The 23,860-nt window shown below is 41.8% G+C and overlaps 1 protein-coding gene across 3 annotated transcripts; it reads right to left on the bottom strand.

Annotated features, from left to right (window-relative positions):
* Positions 1 to 168: 168 nt before the first annotated feature.
* Positions 169 to 23,632, bottom strand: crtc3 (CREB regulated transcription coactivator 3). Of its 3 annotated transcripts, XM_027013811.2 has the most exons (15): positions 21,903 to 23,632; positions 19,677 to 19,787; positions 18,876 to 19,004; positions 16,268 to 16,329; positions 11,507 to 11,569; positions 10,419 to 10,522; positions 7,358 to 7,396; positions 6,763 to 6,848; positions 6,217 to 6,266; positions 5,810 to 6,027; positions 4,450 to 4,715; positions 3,945 to 4,175; positions 3,458 to 3,541; positions 1,201 to 1,396; positions 169 to 972 (listed from the first exon to the last, which is right to left on the bottom strand). In XM_027013811.2, the coding sequence occupies exons 1-15, from the start codon at positions 22,032 to 22,034 to the stop codon at positions 767 to 769; spliced, it is 1,977 nt and encodes a 658-aa protein (XP_026869612.2). In that variant the 5' UTR covers positions 22,035 to 23,632; the 3' UTR covers positions 169 to 766. The 3 variants fall into 3 exon arrangements, with proteins under 3 accessions (XP_026869612.2, XP_026869613.2, XP_026869614.2); XM_027013812.2 differs by lacking the exon at positions 7,358 to 7,396; XM_027013813.2 differs by lacking the exon at positions 11,507 to 11,569.
* Between the last annotated feature and the right edge of the window lie 228 nt (positions 23,633 to 23,860).

Genomic DNA, 23,860 nt, shown 5'->3' with positions numbered 1-23,860 from the left:
TGATAGTGCTGCTGGTTTTTTTTAAAGGACGATTGTCATGTTGTGGTGAGTGAATTACAATCGTTCAGACATGAAAAACCATCAAATAAATAAAAAGACTGTGTTAGATGGTTTAATTTTAGAGCCCCAATTGGGAATCACTAAAGGCAGGTCAACAACATGGGGGGGGGGGGGGGGGTACACAACCACAGTGCTATTGATGTCATGGTTTTACTCCTGAAAGGTAAATTTGCTACAGAGACTACACCCACACAAATGTAATTGGGGTGTTTACCATGCTTTCCCTTGTTAAATTCAGAATCAAGTCATGTGAGATTTCAGCAATTCCCAGTTGGGGCTTTAACAGATACATATAGTACTGGTCACAGATTGATCTTGGTCTAAATTATACTGCGAGTGAGGATTTTCCATTAAAATCCCCCTGAGCCTAGGACAAGCTTAATCTAGATTGGAAAGCGGAGCATGTGAAGCACTCCGAGTGAATGTGCAGATCTCTCCCACTCCCACTGAGCATGCTCATTGAAAACATCATAATTATCACTGTCTCGAATGGCAGATGGAGAACACAAAGTGAGAACAGCCCCTGAGAGACACACCGCTTGTGTCTAATGGGCTCATGAGTTATTTTACATTAAGATGTAGTGTGGGTTTGTTTGTGTGTACACGTCATCTGTCTAAAGTGTGTGTATGTGCAAGAAAAAGAAACAGGAGAGAGAGTGAAAGAAAGAGAGACTGAGTATGAATACATGTGCTCAAACTCAGCTCTTCAAAGTCTGTCACTACGGAAACTGTCCTCCACTGAGGGGTCTGGCAGAACCATATCAGGGTCACTGAGCATGCTCAGTCCGTCTAGGCTGAGAGGCTCAATGTGAAGCTCATCCTCGAGGGGAAAGACCCCCTCTGAGTCAAAACACTCAGGCACAGCTGACAGCACACTGCTGATGTCCTTAGACAGGCTTGGGTTTGAGTCATCTGAAAAAGGGAGACACCAACATTTATTCACTAAATTTGAGAGAGAAGATGCTTTGGTACAAAATGTTTAGAAAGTTACTTTCAGACATCATGCTAAAACTACAGGCAAGAACCCAATCAAATGTTACCCATTTTCTAAATTACAGATTTCCAGATTCATCAAAATGTTAAGAGTAGTCAAAAGTTAGAGCTCATTAGCCTGGCTATACAGCACTGCTGCACCCATACCTGTGAGGATGATGTTGGGCACTCCGCCTCCACAGTTCGAGTACAGCATGTTGGGCTTTGATGGCAAAGAGTTGTGCAGGTTGCCATGGCTACCTCCCAGGCCCATAAGGGAGGACTGCGGGCAGTAGAGGTTAGACGAGGGGTCGAAACCTCCGGCCACAGAGCTCATGGCATGTTCCAACACATTATACTGATCCTGCAGCAAGGGGTGGGGAAAGTGAAGTTACACACCGCACATGTGCTAAATATGTTTCACACCAAAAATAGGTTTCACAAACAAGGGTTCAAGCCGTCTTTTTCTGAAACTTGTCAAATAAACATGACCACTGGTGTCTCATAACCATAACACCCATGGTAATTAAATCAACTTAAGTATACTAAGTGAAAACAAATCTTGGGGCTATGAAAATGAAAAACTTGTCTGAGAGAACTGAGCCCAGGGCCAGCAGCCAGTGCATGGCAACAAACATGCAAATACGAAAAGGGTTTAAGCAGATAGGCTGGTAACAATGTAGAAGAAAAAGCACACTGGTTTCTTTTGAATGACTGTTATTGTAATTATTGAGAGACTTCAAGAAGCTGCTCTCGATGCAGCAGTCAGGAATCATTCTTGTTCACCACTTGTGCAATGTGCTGCCGATATAGCAACCATTTGTGAAAAATAAACCTGCTTACTCTACCATCACACATCACTCTTTCACATTATGGATCTGCCACTGTGATTCATGTGGGTACAGAAATACACAGGGACATGCATTTAATTGTGAACAAAGCAAGCAAGAATTTCTGTTTAAAACTTTTTTTTTTTTCAGTATGATCCAGACATGTTTCAGTTCATGTCTTCTTCATTGCTATTTCAAATGAATCTCACAGGTGTTAACCTATGTAAAATGTTCTACATGTGTTAACAAGTAACACATAATCATGACACTTCACACAAACATCCCACTGACAAATTTATAACCTGCATACAAAAAAAAAAAATGCTCAAACCAGAATGAATACAAAAAGGTACAAGATTATATTCATTTTTTTCCATTCATACTGGTACTATAGTATCCAAGATGCAAATCCAAAATACTCCCCACCCCCCACCCCCCAAAAAATCTTGCTATTAAATCTCTCTACCTCTTCAACAGTGAGACTGTATCTACACCGATATATTTAAGACCTTAAATTCATATTGATTTTCCTAATACAACTTGTGGACAGAATAGACATTTTCTAAGACTTGTCTTTTTTATTCTGTAATGCATGTGATGTTCTTGTACGTGTAAAAAACTAAATTATTAATATAGCTCACTGAAAACAGGAGAAACATCTTGAAATAACCAAATTGAGAAACATCCTGAAATAACTGGGAAAAAAAAAAAAACTTTCCTGTTTATAAAATATACCAGTGATTAATTTAAACTGATCATCTTTAACAACTATATGTGAGAGGACCAATAACAGAATAACACTCCAACAAAATTGTTAGAAATCTTGCTGACTTTATGGGGAAGCTTTTCATAGTCATCATATCAAATCACAAATTCTATTGACCTGATAACTGACTGAATGGTAAACCATTTTAAAGCTATAAAACCAAAATTTAAACCAAGTTTTTCCCCATGAAAAGATTGGAATAACTGGGCATCATTGCCTAGGGTACAGCTGCATCCTTAAATACTAATAAAAACTTAAAACATGAAGGGTTGCCAACAGGTCTGTGTCATTAATTGAACTTATTTTCTGTAAAACAGCTAATGTATCTTTTAAATAGGACAAGTGTTTTGACCAGTGGTGCAATACGATAATCCACATACTTTGATAAATTCTCAGTAAAGCTGCCAATTTCTGTCAGTACAGAACAGCCATATGAAGATCTTCTAAAGTGATGTGAGATTCTTTTGCTATTTGATAGCTGTGGCACAATTTCTTCTCTATAATTTGCAATGTCTTACAACAACACCGCTCCAACTTTGTCAGAAATGTTTCATTACTGAGCCATCTCTTGCCCTCAAAGATATTGAGGGTTCATTCTCTTTTTTGTTGAGATTTTAATGCATCTTGTATCCCCTGGGATTTTGTGATTTTTCTTCAGATAAGTTATCCACCTCTTTTCACAAGAATGATAATGTAGCCAGGGGTCTTCAGTGTTTCTATGTTCAAAAACATCTTATTCAGATCAAACCACCAAAGTGAGGGGGTTGTCGTCCTCAGAGACAACAGGGGGAAATCCTGTGTACATGACTGATGGTGCTCTTGCAATTACCTGATAAGACGGACACTTGGATGGGCGACCAGAGAACGGTGGCTCCATGAATGGATCGTTGAAGAACTGTCCCATGGTGTTAGACTTGGATGAGGCAGACAACAGGCAAGTCATATACATAAATACAAGATGCAAGGTGTAAACTGGAGCCATATTGTTTCCATTGTTTTTAAACATTGTCCAATCCTAAAATGATTTGTATGGTTAGAAATCAGTGACATAGGGTATGGATACAAATGGGCATATTTTAATGCTTAGTTCCACAATTTCAGTATTCTCAACTTGACCTAAATGCCGAAAGTTAAACATCTTTATCTCTTATTACAAACTTTAATCAAAAACATAAAATCTGTATTGCATAATTACTCAATCAGGATACTTTTGGTACATTTATCCAACATAGCTACTTGTAAAAAAAAAAATTAAAAAAATTCTAAAATTAGTCTATGGAGATCAGTAGTAAACAAACAATAGCAAATAAACTCACAGCGCTAGAGTTGAAGTCCAGTGGGACATTCTGCAGTGGAGACACAGGCTGTTGCTGCCCTCCCTGAGGTTGGCGCTGTTGTCCCACAACAGTATGCTTGGAGCCCTGATGCAGGGATGGATGAGACTGGGATGGCGGTGGCTGCTGCTGCAAGGCCTGCTGGGATTGCTGGTAGAGATGGTAGGGAGGCGGTGGCTCCATGGGCAGGTTGCTGGTGTCCAAGGCAACCCCCTAGTGATGGCATAAAATCCCACCCCCCGAAAAAATTACTCCCAAGCCTGGGGTGTAGGACAACACTGCATCCTAGCCTTCGTCTCCACTGTACACTAACAGGTGGCAAATTTCAAATATGCAGTTTACATAAAAACTTTCGGCCTTCACTTCACACCTCATGCTAAAAACCCAATGCTATTACAAACAAAGTTATCAAGGCTTTCTTGCTCAAGTGCTATGGCAACCAAAATCAGGCAAGGAGCGTTCACCAGGAATTTCATGGCTGCCATACCTGTGTGATGGGGGAGAGGGAAGGAGACATGGTGGGTGAGAGCTGCTTTCCCAGGCTACGCCGCTGCTCAGACCCTGGAGAGAGGGTCAGGGGGCTGATTGGGGCGGGCCGTCGCCTGGGCGAGGTGGACATGCCCCCTGGAGGAGGGTTGGAGAGTGAGGAGAGCCGCAGGGACGAGTGGATGGACGGATTGCTGAGAGATGAGTGGAGCTGGGAGTTGGTCAGTGAAGCCTGAATTGAGGGGTTGCTTAGAGAGGAGGAGAGGCCTAAGAAAAAAAAAATCAGCAACAATGAAGATCAGAGAAAACTACTATTTCTAAACTTATATTATAAACTTATATTACAACTCTGGTTTGATGAGAGGTACTGGTGATCTTTTTGCATCAAGTTTATTAGAATTGTGCTGGATGACTGAAGTCTCAGTCCGAAGTCTACTCTCTACTAAAACACAGGACTGTTTGTAGGCTACTGGACCACTGAGTACAGGGAGAACAGAGCTGTTTATGTGCAGCCAACTTGGGGGTCAAAGTTCACAGAGACTCTGGTCTTCAGCCAACCTGCATCCAGTTAGGCTGAGCAGCGAGCCAACACAGCCGATTCCCAGACATGTCCCTGAATGGAGGATCCAAAGCTCAAGAGAATGCGAGTGAAAGGGAGCAATCAGATAGCGGAAAGTGGGGTGGGGTGGGGGCTGTGGAGGCAGGAGTCCGGCTGCTCTAATGTGGAGACATGTCTCTGCAGCGAACAAACTGCATTCATTCACCAGAGAGGCTCAAGAATGGCGGAGCCAGAACAAAGGGTGGAGTGTTTACCCTTGTGCTTGTGTAGTGTGGCTGCTGCCGGGTTCAACTAGGGAAACGTGCATGTATGGATCAACCACAAGCATATGAGGAGCCATTAGTATGTTCACAAGTCTGCGCTTTCCTTCTTAAGACTGGCCATGTTTATGCTGAAACAGTTAGGATCCAATTGCTTAATTTCCACATGCTGCTTTACTATATGCCACACAACAAGGTTTAGTGTGTCTTTTCAAGCCGGCTCTCACACAATGTCAAAGGTCAGCTGAACACCCTTGGAAAAGAATACCAACTACCCAATTATATGTGTGTAACCTAACAGACTCCTCTAACTGACTAGTATTTCAGTGATCATAAGCGAGAGAAACTAAGTCGTCCTTGTCACCCATACAACAAAGCCAACTGTGTTAGCTTGCATTCCCAGCCAAGGCTGACTGTGGCATTGTCAGGAGTCAAACTCAGATCTTGGCAATAGCATGCAGGCCCTTTAGCCATGAAGACTGCTTAGGAAGCAGAGGGTTTATATGTCAAGTCACCAGAGCGCCTTCTGCGACCTCACTCACCTTGAGAGTTGCCGATTCCCAGGTGCATCATGGCTGCAGGGAGGTTCCCTGTGCTGCTACCCCCACTCAGGTTGGGGTACGCAGCCTCCTCAGGGTCGAGAGGCGTGGGCAGGGGTGAGGGGAAGTGCAGGTTACTGAGGTCAGGCAGGGAGCCGCCTGTGTTTAAGGTGCTCTGGTAGTGAGAGAGACTGGCATTCTGCTCTGGAGATGGGAATATACTGCACAGATGGGAAAAACAGGGACAAAAGCAGACTCAGTTATTGCTAATTACCCACAACAAGCAGTGGGCCCCCACTCCATAAAACAGTCCATGCTGATTTTAAGACTTGGCTTTATGTATACAACACGCACTGAAGAACAGAGAACAGAATAAGCAGAGTAGGAAGAAGAAAGCGCTTCAGACATACTTGATTCCAGGCACTTCACAGGACTTGGGCCGTGAGGACAGGGACTGCACCTACAGCAGGAGGCACACAGATCATTAAGCTTGTGGGTTTCAACCTACTCATTTCACAGAAGTCAGATAAGCAGACTTTAAAGATTAATGTGCATACACACAGGGACACACAAGGACACATATGGATAGACAGAGGGGTGGACAGACACAGACAGATGGACATGCAGACAAAGACACTAACATATGGTTGGACAAACACACAAAAGGACACATGGACATACATTAGCTTGTCAAGGGTAATACTTGACAAGAAATCCCTTTAAACATATACATTTGCCACCTTAAATGTACAGAGGTTAGGCCATCTGAAAACCTGTTTATTTACAGTGTTCATCAAGAATATCCGAGATAGGTCAATGTCCTTGCAGCCACATTAAACAATAAAAGCATTTGCAACTAAAGAGTCCAATAGTGCGATAAAAACCAACAAGCAATGTTTTACTGCACTGTACACTCCATGCAATAGTACATCTTACCCACTGACTCATCGCCTCACCTTTTTGGCCTCCCACAGCTGCTTGGGCAGTGGCTTGCTCACACCAATCAGACTCTCCTCATTAGGAATAGCAGGGAAGGAGAAGACTGCAGGGAAGAAGGAAAGAGAATTCATCAGCTCCCTCAATCTGACCACATCAGAACACCACCACAACAGTCACATCAGACAGAATAAAAATAGAAGACACCAAGTCATTAAAAAAAAAAAAAAATCTTCCATTACTGTTTATCAAACACAAGACAGCATCAATCCTTTTACATCACATGATCCCCATTTGCCTTCCACAAAAAAGGCTTTAAGTAAGCAGCTAAAAGGATAATGATGTTGTGTCTGACCATTCTAGCCAGCAGGGGACACTAACAATCAATCATCACATTACAGACAAGCTACAGACTAGACTAGTACATGCTCAACCTCAGCCCTGGAAGCAACTGAGCCACTTTTAGACAGATAAGAGAACACATCCAAATACATTTAAGATGAATGCTAAATGCTCATTCATGCTCATGTGGTTATCATGGTGATTTGGCTTCAAGAATGGTTTAGTAAAGTTTTAACATTAAGCAGAATGCCTCATGCAGGGGCATGCACTTACCATCACCTGTGCCATCCACCTCTGCTTCATTCATGCTGGCTATATTGCCACAGAAACACAGCAAAAAAAAAAAAAAAAAGAAAAAAAAAAAAGAAGACTTTTACCACACAAAGCAATAATCTTACTTTGCATTAAACATATTTAGCACATCTGACTCTAGCAACATTCCTAAGACAGCTACTTCAAATAAGACTGACAACTGCAAATTAGTGTACTAAATTGCTGACACTGCAATATTACACTGCTCAAAGCCATGCTGTGCCAGTTCATGACAGACATCTGTATTTTTTACAGACAATCACGATCTTATCCACTTACACAATACATAAAAGTTCTGGGGTTTTTTTTTGTGACCACCCCAAAAACCAACAGAAATGCACAGGTAACCTACTTGCAGCAGGGAATCTAATGTGTTTGTTTATATTTCAACAAAAGAAGGCTCTTTAGGGCTTAAAGCTGCAATGCTGGATGTATAACCCACTGGGATGAACATGGGGAATGAGAGCGCTCACTCCCCACAGCACAAATATTTGATTCATACAAACTGAGTCAGTCAGAGTCCACGCTAGCTCCACCCACCAGAGTTCAAGCACAAGCTGCAGGGCGGACATGGAGAGGACGGAGTAATGCTCTGTCTCTCTTTAAGACAAACTAAGAGGAGAAGGGGGGGAGGGGGGGTGTTCGGGGGCTTTTGTAACCACAAGTATTATGGGAATCAAAGGACAGGCACTGTTTGTGGTGCAGCAGCGAGATCCTTCAGAGAACAGGCCTTCCTTCTCTTTCCAACTCTGTGCATTCTCAGTGTGGGCCTGGAGCCAGTTCTCCCTGCTCCACGGGTCCCTGAAACAACGGGGCCAAATACATGGGTGGTGGCACCTCATTACCCTTCAACTTGCCCATCTACTTACCCATCTACCAACCTGTCTAACAGAGTGTGGCAGGTACTATGAAACATTGGCAGATATGACAGAAAATACTCAGTCTAGCACCACAACTGTGTCATCTCTTGGGTTAAAAGAACTTTCCTTACAAATTCGATTTATATAAGTGTATATGTTTTAAATCCAGTTGTTTGATATAATATATATTTATTTCACTGAAGAGACATTGTGCATCAAAGAGTTCTGTAAGAGCAACTACACAAACATAAGTAAATACTACATATGGGCATATTTACAGCATGACTTTATAAGATGAAATGGATATCCTGTAACCACCCCAGCAGGAACTAGTAGTGTGCATAATGAATATTTTGATCTAGGATCATGTAACTGTTTTGATGGGGGAGCCTAAAGTTTCAAAATAACAATATAACAAGTTCCTGAGGTACAATGGCAGGTGTTATACAAAAGATGCACCTTTTCACTTGCTCTGTCCGATCAATTCAATTCAATCAATTATTCCACTAGATGCTTTACACCATTGTGTGTGCACATTGCAAGAGTGTGGGTGCCAAAATTATATTTAATCCAAGCTGTCAGTCATTTAATAACCATAAATTCTGTTTACAAACCAGCATTTCTCTACAAAAGACAAGAGCCCCAAGCTACAGACACCAAGGCTCTGTTTCAGACTTATACCTACCCTGGATACTTCACATGACATCCTACTTAAACTTGTTGACTAAACAAAGACGAGCTAATCCATCAGGAAAACAGTGAGGTAATCCCACCCAATCCAGCAGAGACCTAATAAAACTGCATCCCCACATTGTTTTACCTGTACAAACTCTCCACCTGTAAGTCACACAGGGAAGGGGTGGAAAGAAAGAAAGACAATACAGAAAGGGTAAGAAAGAAAGAGAGTGAGTGAGTGAGTGTGTGAGAGAGTGAGTCTTCAACTACAGCCCCCACTGAAGAGCATATACTGTCCTCTCTCGTTCCACATGTAGGCTCAGTACGGGAACTTCTGCCAGTCATTACACTCACAGGTGACCATTTAAAGACCCACAATTGTTGTCTTGCTTCTATGAATGCACATTATAGGCACAGTGACAGGGTGAACCAAACCAACTGGCAACTGTACTGGTGTTATTCGCATTTCACACTGAGCATTGGGGGGGGGGGGAATGTTTCAGTGCAGCCCAAGTTAACTGCAACATGTTCAGCAAGAAAAAAATGTCTTCTGTCATTTGCATATCATCTCAGCAATACTGCAATCCACAGTACAGAGCCATCAGTAAATGAAGGACAGCGCAGCATAAAATATAACACCATGGCACCATGCTGCTGCATCTTATTATTAGTCATTTTTAAGCATTATTTTCTTCTTTACATGTAAATACTTTGATGATAAAGGCAGACTACTAGAAATATTTAATATTTAAGTACCCATGGGAAAAATGCCTTCTGTATGAACTAAGAACTAACCTCACTGCCAACAGTAGACGCGGTAGCTAATAACACAGTGATCCTCAATGATCCTCAGTGATCCTTGTCCTTGTTCTAACCTGTGCTCTAACCGTTCTAGTGTTTCCTTGTTCTAGCCTCTGTTCTAACCACTAGTCTTTTACTCATTCTAACCCCTCTGGTTTGTATCTGGCTTGAGTCAGGTGTGCTAGAGCAGGGAAAACTTACAACCATGCTGTGCACATGGTCCCCAGGACTGAGGCCCACTGCAATAAAACAAAATAAACATGCTCATCTACAGGAGACACAAGGACTCTTTCCAGAGGTCCTCATTCCAAGGCATACTTGGGCCATGTGGGCATTATAATGTATGAACCACACAATGCATTAATTAGTAACACAGGACTTTCTAAACAAACACCCAAACAACAGTTATGATCACCCTGATAAGTAGAGCTAGGTCGTGTACAGCAGTTTAATGATAGCCTACAAGAAAGGAATAAGTATTACACGTTACATTTGCAACTTAAGCACCTGTCTCCTTCTGTCAGTGCTTTAAAAAAAAAAAAAAAAAAACAGCATTAATGCCAATACGGAAGCCGTAGGTCACTTCTACCCCACCTAACCCCCCCCAAGAAATGTTCAAATACCACCTCCTTCCCACCATAAACAAGAGCTTATGTTGGCCAGTAGAAAGCACTTGCAGGGCTCACCATTACGCTGGGGTGGGCATCGACCCATCTGCTGGTTCATGCCGAATGCATCCTGCGGGTTGGGGTTCATCGCGCTGGTATGCAGAGCTGAGTCCGAATTGGTTCTGAGAGAGAGAGGGAGGGGCAGGAAAAGTGGGCACTAGTTACTGCCATGCTGGGTCTACAACAACAGGTTGCTCCTTTTAGAGTGGGCCGAGAGCAGAGGCCAAAGCCCAGCGGCATCCGCACAGGCAGGCAAGTCAAACAGCCACCTTCATGCACCTGCACCGACTGCTCTATTTAATCAGTTATGCATGAGCTCTCGCTTGAGGGCTCTTCTGGAAGCTCCAGGGCTTTTCTGGTTCTCTCTGGCTGAGCGCACATTCAGGGCAGAACGCAAATGCTAATCGTCACATTTTTCACCAATAGCAGCTTTGTGCTTTGAGTAATTATGGGTCTAGACTTCTGCAACACAATATCACAACACGCTACAAAAGAAAGTTTGATCTGCCATGATGTCACAGTGCTTTTGGAGACAAACACTGGGGCCTGGTGCAAATCTCCATTCACCCCACCCTTTTTTTAAACAAACTTTTATAACAAGATCATATCAAATCCAAAATGGCTCCCAATACAATTTTTTAAATTAATTTCCACTTTCAGTAATTTTATTTAATTTTATATACATGGAAAAGCATTTTTGTAACCATTAACAAGGCAGTACAAATCCATTAGTCATTAACATTTGAATTATATGGGATTCAAAATAGAACTCTTATTCTGAATTTGGATGTCTGCTTGGGTTGTTGTTTTTACTAATGAAATATGAATTATTCATTATTACAGAGGAAAAAAATTGTTATTCGTAAGTGTCAAATATGACTGAAAGAGAAGGGAATTCCTAATTAGTCATTTGCTTGCCATCATCTTGACCCTGAGGAGACTTGATCATAATTAAGATGAGTGCATGAATAAAAATCCAAAGGAAAGTGTGTTTGTGAGAGAGACACTGAGACAGAGAACGACGGTGTTAGAGAAAGAGAATCAGAGGCAGAAGTCCAGAGGTGTTGATCGGTGAAATCGAAGTGAGTTTGAGGGTCAAAGGTCACCTGTTGAGCTGTGATATTAATCTAAAACCAGGCCGTTTTTCTTCAGTCCAGGGCTGCTGCTCCCTTTGGAAATGGAAACAACCATGTGTTACTCAGTACTACACCAACACCCACACCCCCACAAACCCTGGTGCTCACACTGGCTAAGGGGTGTTAGTATAGGGAGACGAGGCAGAGAACAGAGGGAAGGACAGAAAGCTGCGGAGGTGAAGAAAGAGTGACAATGTGGCATATAAACAGGAGCTTCTGTGGGCCCACAGGCGCACAAAAACAGAGCCACGCACGTGGCAGTACTGCACGCACATGTAAGCCCAGCACTGCAATACCTCGCTGACTCACTGCTTCAGGTTGACTATAGCAACTTCTATGTCTGGGAGAAAACGGAGAACAAACATAGTGCCTGCAATATCCACATCCTCTAATGGGCTGAATCAAGCCTGCCATCAATATGTCTACAACAGATCATAAGGATAAAGATAAGATGCATCATACTACCCCCAAATTTAAAATCGGAGCTCAGTGACCACAAAGGATTAAATTAAGATAATCTACTAGGACAGGAACATGAGCCATAATTTCCGACTTAAATATCACAGCTGAGTGGGCCAGATATGCTATATGCTGTAGTATTCCAGACGTGCCAACTGTCATAATAGCAGTAGCTGTGTAGGGGAGGCACATTTTCCCACATCCAGCTGCTGCACATGATGCAATCAGATGTAGAACCCCCAGGTATGGAGGGCATGTAGTCAGTGCAAGCAGTTTAATAAAAACACCCACGATGCCTTCTAACATTTCCACTAAAAGAGGACGGCACCATTTTTCTAAACAAAAACCTCTAGGGAAAATGACAACAAAAAGCCATTTTCAATTCCTTCTCCACAACAGGTGGGGGAAAGCTATGTAGAGCATAACTGCTTTTGGGCACATCAGGGTGATGCAATGCTTTACCAGCAAAAAACACAAGAAATGGTAAAAAAAAAAAAGAGAGAGAAACAAAGACCCAAAGGATGGACCTTTTCTTTACAGCTAATCATACAACAGACACCAGTTTTGTTACACATTTCCACATAAAACCTTTTAACCACTCCCTCCCACCCCACTGTTTCTATTAAGGCATGCCATATGGAGTGCTAGAGCCAAGCAGCTAGCCTCATTTCCCCTCTCCGCAGCAATATCTGGGAGTGCAAATTACAGGTGGCACTCTCAGAATACAAGCAGAGTCTGAAGCCATGCCCGGAGGGGTGGACAAGAAAAAAATATATACAATCCAGCAGGGGCAAGACCACCAGACAATTCTTTAGTAGAATGGCCCCGGGGATCATTTTGGTTTTTGTGTCACATTTAAAAGCAACATCAGTCAAGCTGATCTGAAATGCAGATGCCTGAGATCTGGAACAGGAACGCCAGGGTCACAGATGCAGTGGACAGACCATTTAATGAGCACATATTGCTGTTGGACCACAGTCACACCATGTCTGTGGGACACAGTGCCTTCTGAGGGTGCTCTCCCAGGAGGGAGACTTGCAACCAAAGCAGGGAAAGGGTGGGAGAGCGTGGGACACAGAGAGCAGCACTGACCCCAAACCTGACCTGGCCCAGCTGGGCTCCACAGGGACACTACCAGGCCTCAAAACCAGGCAAAAACCGCCGTTACCCAGACACCATAGGGAAAGCCAGTCTCCTCCTTCCAGATCTCACCAAACCTGCCAAGCCTTGGCTAAAATGGCCTTCCCTATTTTACACTACATAAATACTTCAATTGTGATTGTCTTCACAGGGTCATGTAACATTGATTAAAACAGAAGACATTTTAGGGGCAAAAATAGCACTGAAATATGTTCAGGAAATGAAAACACAAAAGTACAAGAAGTGCAACACTGTTGATGAGGTACAGACTATTCTTCTGTATAACAGCAGTGCCAGGCAAGTCCTTTCATTAACACTGAGCAACAGGCTGGCTGTGGCTCCCAAGCTCCTGATGCCAAACAATAGTGATGACACAGCAAACACCACTTTGATCTCTTAAGTGAGATGAAGAGCCCTCTAACCAAGCAAAGCACAACAATACAACAAAAGGGGCCACCCACACTATAGGGTGCTGTGAGGATAACAGCAGGCAATCAAAGCTGGTGGTTTCACAGTAGCATAAATGCTGAATGGCATGGACAGGGTTAAAGGAGAGAGTGGACTGTCTCCAGCATGTCCTAAAGTAATGTTCTGCAGATGTGGAGAAAGTTGTAAACATTTCCTGACCCTCTTTACTCCGGAGGCCGTGCATTAGCATCTTCCTCCCAGTCGAACAGTACACACCACCTCCGCCGCCCAAATGTTCAGCTAAGCATGGTGTTAGCAGCTAAGCTAACGGCTCCCTACCAACCACATAGCATAATGCTAAAACCCCACAATCCACTGCTGCCCAACAACAAAATGCTAAACCAACAGCCCACTGATATCTCACAAGAGGCTTATTGCGAAGCCTTCAGCCTACTCCTATTGACAGCCAGCCCTGCTGCCCACTCCACACTCTCTTCAAAAGCAAGGAGTTGAGGAATCTGCACCCTGGTTACAAGCACTCTAAACCTGAAAGCAGTGCTCCTGCTCACTATTCCTAACCAAGTATCAAGCAGCTAACCTTAGTCCACAGCTTGTAAAAGCATGGCCAACCCTCAAGCACCTTGCAAACCAGTTTAATGCGAAGCAAAAAAAAAAAAAAAAAAGAATTGCTTAACCTTTAACTCTCTTCTAGTCCCACAGACTTCTGCTTAATATTCAGTAAAAGCCAACTGCAAACACACAGAATCAGAGTTCACACTTAACCATGTACTGCAAACACCGCAGTTCAATACAGAATTTTTAAATAAACTGAAACGTCAAAACATCTTAATAGACCAGTCAGCTGTTGCCATGCCTTCAAAAACTTTCCCTCCAAACAGACACCCCCCACTTCCCTTTCACACCTTTACACTGCCGAGGAAAGTGACTGAGTAAATCTAGAGGCATCCCAGATGAGACATATTTTAGCCAGATTGATTTTAAACCTTTAAACAAAGCTGATGTAATGATATAAAACATTAAAACCAGCACAAGTCTGAAATCACCCACTCTTTTTACATAGAGCAAAACGTCTGATGTCTACAGATACGACAAAAGGAAAAAAGAAAGAAAAAAGAAACCCGAGGTGACATCACAATGCATGCTGCCAAAAAGAAAATAATTACAGGTTACAGGAACACACACCCACTATTCAATTAAATACATCACTATCCGTTCAAAAAGGACAAAGCAGGGAAACCAAACAACACCAAAACAGTTTATAATATTTGTTCAAAAACAGAAAAAGAACCCCTCCCCATTGTGGGCATTGAGCCCTGGCTAGTACTAGTCCACTCCTGCAGGTCCTGTGCAGAAGAGAAGCAAAGCCATAGAACACAGTAAGAACACAATCTGTTGCGGGAGGGAGCAGAAGGCTAAAGCTTGGCGGAGAGCATATCTGGCAGTTCGTTAGTGCTGGTGGCACTGGGAAAGCGCGTGCACGCGCACAAACACGCGCGCACACACACACACACACACAGTAGGCATAGCTACACATTCATCCCTAAGAAAGAAGAGGGGGTTAGATCAGAGAAGAAGGCTTTAGTTAGTACTGGGACTTCACTAGAAGCTCTGGCAAAAAGAAATTGGCATTTTCATATGATGCATACACAATCAATAACATTTTACACACACATAAAAACAAAGGTTGTACAGAGCTGGCCCCTGGAGTTCACACTGACCTATGTTTTATAATTCATCATATACCTCCACATGCATCATTTGATTTAAAGTCATATGAAATGAAGAGTTCACTGAATGGGAAATGACAGGTTTTGCATGAGAGAAAATATCTAATGAGCTCAGATTTCCCGTGACTTGTGCCTCGACAACTCAAAGTCTCAGAGTAACTGACTGTTCCAGACTCAATCTTCATAGCTACACTATTTGATATTACCATTTGAAAAACTTTAAAAACAGCTACTTTAATACAATTGTGGGCCCTTGTATATGCAGTCACTGAGCCATAGCATATGGCAGTCACAGCAGTATGGCAGCAATTGGGGAACAGTAGGTCGAGCTGAAGCTCCACCAGCCAACCTGTTTTCAGGTGTAAACAGTGACAGAGGGTGTGGACTTATTCAGTTTTACAAGTTGAGCAGAGTCAACATGGAATATCGAGCAGTTCGCACTGGAGCTGGTGTTGGGAAGAAGCCATGCTGGCCAGTGGCCAAGCCAACATTCAAAACATGACTGTACAGAGAGGAGGAGGGACATTAAGCCTTTTATTACAGGCTGTAATTCACCCCCTGGTAAACACAAGAGGAAAAGACATCCACCAAATTGAAAAGAAAAAGGGCCATTTGTGCAGGGTAGACCTGTTAGTATTTGTTTTCTGAGAATGGCTCTTACCACCGCTCAAAGCAAGCCTGCTAGTGCTCTGCTGTGTTGTGCTCTCCTCACAGAGCCAACATGTGCCAGTTTGTAATTTGGGCTTTTAGCAAAAATAAATCGAACCATATCCATGTATGGTTTCTTGTATGCAAACAAAAACTCTCATTATTAATGCCATCTGTGGCAAACGCAAGCCCCTAGTGTTCAAGACAACCTTCCAACCCGTCTAAACTCATTCCATGATACCTTTCAATTTCTACTACATTCACGGCATTAATTCATGACTTTCCTGTTTGTGCATGTCAAAGTGTAAGACTGACAGGCAGGACTCACCTTCTCCAGCTGTTGTCTGGGGGAGGCGACAAGTACACAGTTCCATAGGGAGAGCTCTCTGCGTGGTTCAGTCAAAGAAAACTGTCAGTGAGTGTACACAGACAGACGTAAAGATTACAATTATCTGTCCTATCTACACAGACCCTATAGATATATGTCGCAACAGTGCATAAATAATCAAACTATGATTAAGAGCTCTATGGACAAAGAAATGTGGCTGGATCTACAACAAAAATAAATAAATAAAATGACAACTGAACGAGGAAGGCCCTTGAAGTTACAGAATGTCATAAGTGGACGCTGCTCTGAGCAGCATTAAAAAAAAAAAAAAAAAAGACTGTTGACAGCACGAGCTCATTGGGGCCACCTGTGCCAGAGCTCTTGCCAGAGGGAGGCGGAAGAGAAGCTTGGAGCATGAGTGCGTGTGAATGTCTGGCGTCTTCTCCGCCCAACATCTGGTGGGGCCCTTAGAGCAGAGTCATCATTTCTGTACTGAGAGACTGTGGTCGACTTACCAGCTCAGCCAGCACAAGGCTAGCTTCTTCGGTGGCTTACCTAGGCTAGGCCACCACATAACTAACCATCAGCATCCAAAAACGCTACATTTTCAACCCCTTTTTGGCAAACAAACCATTATGACTCATTCTGGTTCACTTGAAACAATATGCAGTATAACTTCCGAGATGCATCTGGCAGCATATAAAGCATTAGCACCAGCTAATGTTGGTTGAGGTTGGTGGTCATATCTACTTGATTAATCTTGGCAGTTATAAAAAGTGAAAGTCAACATTGTCAGAGACATCTGGAGATGAGAAATCAAAGGAATAAATAAATAAAAGGGAGTGAGGTAAATTTAAACTTTGGGACCCTCTCTTTGAATCATGCTCTTTCCTACAATACAATGAGAAAGGCAAGAACATGAAGGCTACTGGATGACCATTAGTTAAAATATTTAGCACATCAGAAAGGTTTTTTTGGCTTTACGAGAGCCTAAAATAAGCCATTCAAGTTGTAAATGCTGTGATCTGGTTTCTGTGCCTCATTTGCTTGACTAAACTGAAATAGCTCTTAGCATTCTTAAAAAGAAAATGAAACAGAAAATTAGGCATTACAATGTAGTAAGGCAACATGGTCATTACAATCAAACCGCAATAAGATGCAAGGAGTAATAATTAAAAAATGGTTAAGAAATTAGATATGCTATTTCAGTCATCACAAAAACATAAAGAAGTTATACAACACCGATTAACAGAGCTATACTCATGACATAATAACACAGTAACAACTCAAACCCTGGAGCAGTTCATGGCAGGCAATGCAATAAATGAACAAGTGGGAGGGGGAAGAAGAAAATCATCTACTATTGTATTTCATTTAAGGATCTTATAGGTCAGGCTTCCCACTGAGAATACACTCTGCCTCAGTTCTTAAGGAGGTAGCAAGAATTTTGAAAGCAGGTCCTGCAGTTCTAATGAGTGCAGTTTTAACACAAAAACCTCCTCACATCCAAAAGCATAAGACCCACTTCTGCTGATGGCATGAGATGACCCTGAACCAAAAATGTTAGTTGTTCATAACCCCCACATAACACAGCACAAGCTTCATAAATGTATGAGTATTTCCTCTTGCTTTATCTCTGCAGGACAGAGCATCAGAACAGACAGTGCAGTCCTAGCATAGCCACATCATCATTAACTATGGACAAGTACCAAGTAAAACTTATAGATAATTCAAACCGTGAAACTCCTCTACGGCTTCAAAGGTAATAATAAGCAATTCTGTTCTGAAGCACAATCAGGACCAACCCAGGGTTTCAAGCGTCAGCCTCGACATTTTCCTCATAGCATCAATCATGACGTGCGTGCATCACAATGAAGCTCATTTATGTAGTTACTGCACTTTATTTTATAGTTCCATTTATGTTATAATTAAGTAAAACTCAATACAGTGAGTATTCCATGTGAAATTTGTTTTTTAAAAACAGTGAGAGTCTAGCGATCTAGAAACTAATTTCTGGTATTTGCGCCAAGTGCATCTTAACACCAGAGAGAAAGTGAAGAGACTGACCAACAGCCAGAAGAGCTGCTTCATTAGTCTGGCATCAGAAAGCGGCAGCGCCAACACAGGGCTATATGAGATGGTCAGAGGTGAAGTCTAGTCACTATACATATAGCCACAATACATATATTCAAAATGTCCCAACACCCACAACAAAGAGAGAACAGACAACACACACTCCAATACAGTGTCTAGCTACTACACATACCCACAAAAAACAGTTCCATGGGAGTTGCATGGTATAATAATATAGTGAAGACCATCAATGAGCCTACGGCTTAGAAAGGAACCTCCCACATGAATAAAGGTCAACATGCACTCATGCATATACCACCCCCACCCCCCCCAACCCACGCACACTTCAAGCCTAGGAAACTGCACTCACTCAGAGGAGTATTAAGACACAAAGAAATTTGTAAAAGGCTTTTGAAAAACAAAACAAAAGCAAAAAATATTTCTCACTTCTTTCATAAATATTTGTAGTCTGTAATGTCCTACACTATAGTGGGACATAATGAAACACTAGTTCTATGATAGAAATAAAGGATATCTGCCGTCCCTGTTTGTCGATAGGTCTGCGGTGTGGCGAGTTGATGCGATTGCGGTCCCGATGCACTCTCTCCACCAGACCATGGTGCCTGGTCCCTCTCACAGAATCAAGACCAGAGGGGAACGTGCCCTGAAGTAGGGGAAGAACGAAGGAGTTTATTCCACCTATCCACACATTTTCTTATGTATTTCTTTAGCACTATAATAAAAAGGAAGGAAATATGCTAGAACATATTTGACCATCTGTGCTAAATCAAAAAGAATACAAAAACCAACAAACAACAAAAAAGGTGCAACCATTTAACCTTACGTTTGCACCCATGTGAGTAGTCTACTCAAAAAGCATGGTTTTACCTCACTAGATTTGGTTTCTGATGACAGACAAAAATCTAGGGATCACTGCCCAGTGCCTCAAAAGAACCTTTATTCAGTGCAACAAGAGTAGTTTCACCTGGAGATACATAACACTATTCTCACTGGGGGGACCTAAATACAGATACAGTTGTTCAGCTCCTGGAGCACGCTGACATATCAAGTTTAGTACTAAGCTTCACCTTCTACTGAACAAGTAGATAAGCAAGGATTGAGTAAAGAGTAAAAGTAAAGAGAACCCCTCCCCCCCAAAAAAATCTCCATAACTTTGTTTCTTTACATGGACAAGGTTTGCAATTACCATCTCTAAACAATGTTTATGTGAATGTTGCAGAGAAGACGACAGTGCCTGGCGCTTATCTTTTCCTAAATAAGCATATCTAGCTTGAGTGAGTTAGCTCAGATAAACAGAGGAGCACAGCTCATGTACCTGGAAGTCAGTGGTGGTATGGCCAATCTGATTTACGTTGGGGAGGGAGCCGCCATAGTACTGGGCACGGTTCTGAGATAGACGCAGCTGCTGGATCTTCTGAAACTGCACCTTTAAAGGCAAAGAGACAAAGGGCATGAGTGGCTTTAAACAAACTATTTTTATAGGAGGAGCTTGTTGCAAATGCTTGTGAAATAACTAATATGCTTCATAAGTTAACTAAGAAGAGAATTTCTTAGAAATGGGTTTTTCAGTTTAAGGCACACACTGGCTCAGGTAGAGCACAAAGTACGTTTTGTGTAGAGTCTAACGTAAACATGTAAATCATCAATTCTGATCAGGAATAAGCAAATTGGCATGTGCTCCTTCCTCACACCAAGCAAAGGACAAAATTTGAATCTCATAGACTGACCTCATTAAATGTTTTCAATGAAGACTGTTTTGTCAAATACAGTGGCTTACCAATAAAACACTACACACTAACCAACCTAATGGACTAGTTAAAAAGCCTCATTCTTTACAAACTAGGGATGATTCAAGGTTGAATTTATTTACCAATTTGTTGTGGATAATATTAATGAGTTTCTGAATTGTCAGATTGTCACTCCTCAGTGAGGGAAACCTAAAGCATGTCAACCCAAACACAGGCTTTCTTCTATAAAACTCAACTACTGTACAACATTCTACTAGGGCCTCTCAATCTATATAATTGTACTTTTTGCTCAGTGTTCTGCATGCATATTTTAAGCATTTTATGGTGGGCTAGGGTTAACACACAGAATTTGATTAATGATGTGGATGGATTTGGACCTCCCATCTTAAAACAATATACAACACAGATCAACTGAAACAAATTACCTAACAATAGCTAAATGAGGCAGATACCTAGGACATTAGCCATCATCTATTATTAAATCCAAAGACAAAACTATTTGCAAAAGCCATTGTATAAATTAAAGAGTTCAGAGTACTTCAGTTCCTGGGCTTCAGATTATGCTCAGTAACCAACTCCACCAAAACACAAATGTCAACTGTTAGACCAAATAGGAATTACACTAGACCACAGTTCTACTCTACCACATCAATATACTGAATGACATATCAAGGTACACAATAACCACCCACAACTAAAATAAGACAAAAATGGTTCCTAAAATTCATATGGGAAGCTAGATGTCTCACATGTATCTGTTGAGTTGTTTTGTGCTAAATTTAAGTAAAATCAGGAAGTCACAAAGCATCCCTGCAGTGTTGGCCTGCACTCAAGGAGAGAGGACAGATGAAATTTAGGAGGAAATCTTGAATGCAAAAAGGCTCAAAGGGTGGCTTATCCTCCTTTCCAATTGCAAAGGGTTGTTAGTTTAATTGTGGCATAATGAAAACCATCTTCTTTAAATACAAATAGAGAATCATCCAATATGAATGACTCAATAAGACACAGAAGTCAGAAGTCAGAGCTGATCACGATAGTAAGGACTAAGGAGGTTGGTGAAGTACTAAGGGTCTGATGGTCCCACTGATCCTGTACAGTCACAGGAATTTCCTCCAAGACTCACTCCAGCCAATCCAGAATTGCTATTCAAAAAGCCATCACTGAACTTTGTTGAGTCGTGCGTGCGTACACACCCACATATTATTACACATGGAGCCAAATTAAGAGTTTCCATTATAAACTAATTCATTGTGATTTTTATATGAACTGTCATCCAGTGAGCAGGGAACAAATGACAAACAGCAGAGTATTCAGTTGTGCATAAATTAAAATGCAATGTGTACATGCAAAACTCAAAGTTCAATTTCTCTAGATTAAACTAAAAGGATTAATTGATCACTGGCTCACTTCTATAAAAATAAATAAATAAAATCAATCGATATTTCTAAGATACAGTTGTCTGTTTCTCTTGCCAACCAAACACCGGATAAATAATGGTGAATATTCGATAAATCGTAGCTCAAATTTAAGAGCTCTTTAGATGGATCTACAAATTACATCTTAATATTAACTGACAACATCTTGCTAACAATTTGATAACTACCAACCACCGACCGTATACACGCTGACAGCCCGTCTGTCACAAGCTACTAGTAATAATGCAACAATGCAGTATCGGGCGAAATGCAATGAACTTGTTTCATCATAAATATATTAACAAATTATATAATCCCACTTTGTTATGGTCAGACCAGAAGGAGTAAGAGTAAATTTCTAAATTTGGAGCTGCTTACCCTTGAGACGGTAAGGTCCGTCATAAGCTGCTCGAAGGCCCGTGTTTCCTCGGCTTGTTTCTGGTTGTGCAGCGCGATCTTCTCGCTGAATTTCCTCGGGTTAGAACCACTCGAGCCCGGGGATCCGGACATTGTGGGCCGCAAAGTTTAGAGACCGACTTGACAGGAAACAAATGTAGCAGTTGTTTGTAGCTAAAGATCAAAAGTAGTTCAACTGTCCTCCCATTTTCGACATTCTTGTGAGGTTGTTGAGCAAATCATTTTAATGGTTGTTAAGCATGCCAGGAACTAACTAACGATAGTTACTTCGCCAGCGAGGGAGCTGTCAAACTCCAGCTTTCCGCAACCAGCCGTCGTACGCGCGCGAGAAAAAACAAAAACAAAAAAAACCCCAAAGAAAATGGTATATATCTAATTAACAAGAGATAATTGTGGTGTCGAAATAAGGGTTAGCCTACAGTGGAAAGGATCTCATCAACACTGCCTTAATAACTTATCAATGTATAACTTCAAACGAAGTTTTCTAAGGAAACTTTACTCGAGAAGCGTGGCTAGCTCCCTACTTAGCTAGCTACTCTTACATTTGTTTAATAGTCGGTATTAGACATTTACTTCTGCATGCATTGTCAGTACGCTTTTCATCCAGGATACCAACAGTTTAAAATATTTACACTATTTATGAACATATAGCGATAAAGGCGCAATACTAATAGCTAACGCAGACAATTTTCTGTCAACGCCAATAAGAGTAGATAGCGTTAGCACAATAGCAACTACATCGCAAGCTAAGCCTTAGCTAGCTAGTTAACGTTAGTTTAACCTGACAGCTAGCCAACTCGCCACTCAATTAAAATAAAAAGCTACCAATTTAGACAAATTGTGGATTCAAATGCTTTTGCTTGACTCTCGTTATGCACCTAGTTAACTACCAAGCTAGCTGGGCTCCCCGTTTAATGAAACAAGGCAACCAGCTAGCTAGAAAGCTATCTTGTCAGCTAATTTAGCCATGAAAAGTCACAAGCTGCGGCAGCCAGCTAACAAACGACCCAACTTAGTAATCAGTATCTCAGAAAATCTGAAGTTCTTCCTTCTTGTAGCTTTTTAGATGGCTGTCTGGTTAGCTAACTCTAGCTATGTTAGTACGCAAATAATTCAAAGATTTGTATCTACTCTGCCACACCAATAAATCGCTCTAAGACTAGCAAAGCAACGCATTTCTGGTAATGTTTTTTTTCTCCCGTTTTTATGCAGTTTAAGTTGGAAATTGTAACTAAACTTTTTCGAAATTTCAACAAGTGGTCTAACTCACGTAACACAATCTTATTAACTTAGCTACGTAATCAAACCCCATAAAACAAGCAAACAGTACTGACTTGCTTCCAAGACTGCACCTTAAACTCAATAAGAATCACTGACTTATATCTAGTTAGTTGTGTTAGTATTGTGGCTGTGGCCACAGCTCGACCGTCGCTGTCATTCGACACTGAAAAGAAAATATTCAAGTGTCAATTATTCGTGAGACGCAATTGTCAAATCTGGTCATTTGAAAAGGCAGCATGTACTCTCCTTCATAGCGAGGTCTTCCTCTCGTCCATCACTCCATATCCTTTTGTAATGTAGCTAATTTACAAGATGCTGAATCCTGTTGCACACGCCTGTTTGGTTTACTCTGATACCTCGCCAAGAGTGAAAACAGCAGGAAAAAAAACACAAGCCTGCTCCAAACTGGAAGTCAGTTTCAAAAACTTTGTCCACAAGACGGCAGTCAAGTTTACTTAAAGGGATACGTGCCGCTAAACCGCAGTTGCAAAACGTACCTAGGACGGGGGGGTTCTAAATTTCCCTAAATTGGGGGGAAAGTATAATCATAGGCGTAGTTTTGGGGAGGGACGGGGGAAGGACGGGGGACGTGTCTCTCGCTCTCTCTCTGCCCCCCAGTAAATTCCTGCTCACAATAC

Source organism: Electrophorus electricus, chromosome 21 (genome assembly GCF_013358815.1).
Source record: "Electrophorus electricus isolate fEleEle1 chromosome 21, fEleEle1.pri, whole genome shotgun sequence".
NCBI lineage: Eukaryota > Metazoa > Chordata > Actinopteri > Gymnotiformes > Gymnotidae > Electrophorus > Electrophorus electricus.
This window is presented reverse-complemented; position numbering and strand designations above follow the sequence as displayed.

Coding starts and splice junctions, on each gene's coding strand:
- crtc3 (XM_027013811.2), bottom strand. CDS start 22,034: ATGTCCGGATCCCCGGGCTCGAGTGGTTCTAACCCGAGGAAATTCAGC. Junction 7,397..10,418: donor ATGCCCACCCCAGCGTAATG/GTGAGCCCTGCA, acceptor GTGGCAATATAG/CCAGCATGAATGAAGCAGAG. Junction 6,267..6,762: donor AGCTGTGGGAGGCCAAAAAG/GTGAGGCGATGA, acceptor CTCCTGCTGTAG/GTGCAGTCCCTGTCCTCACG.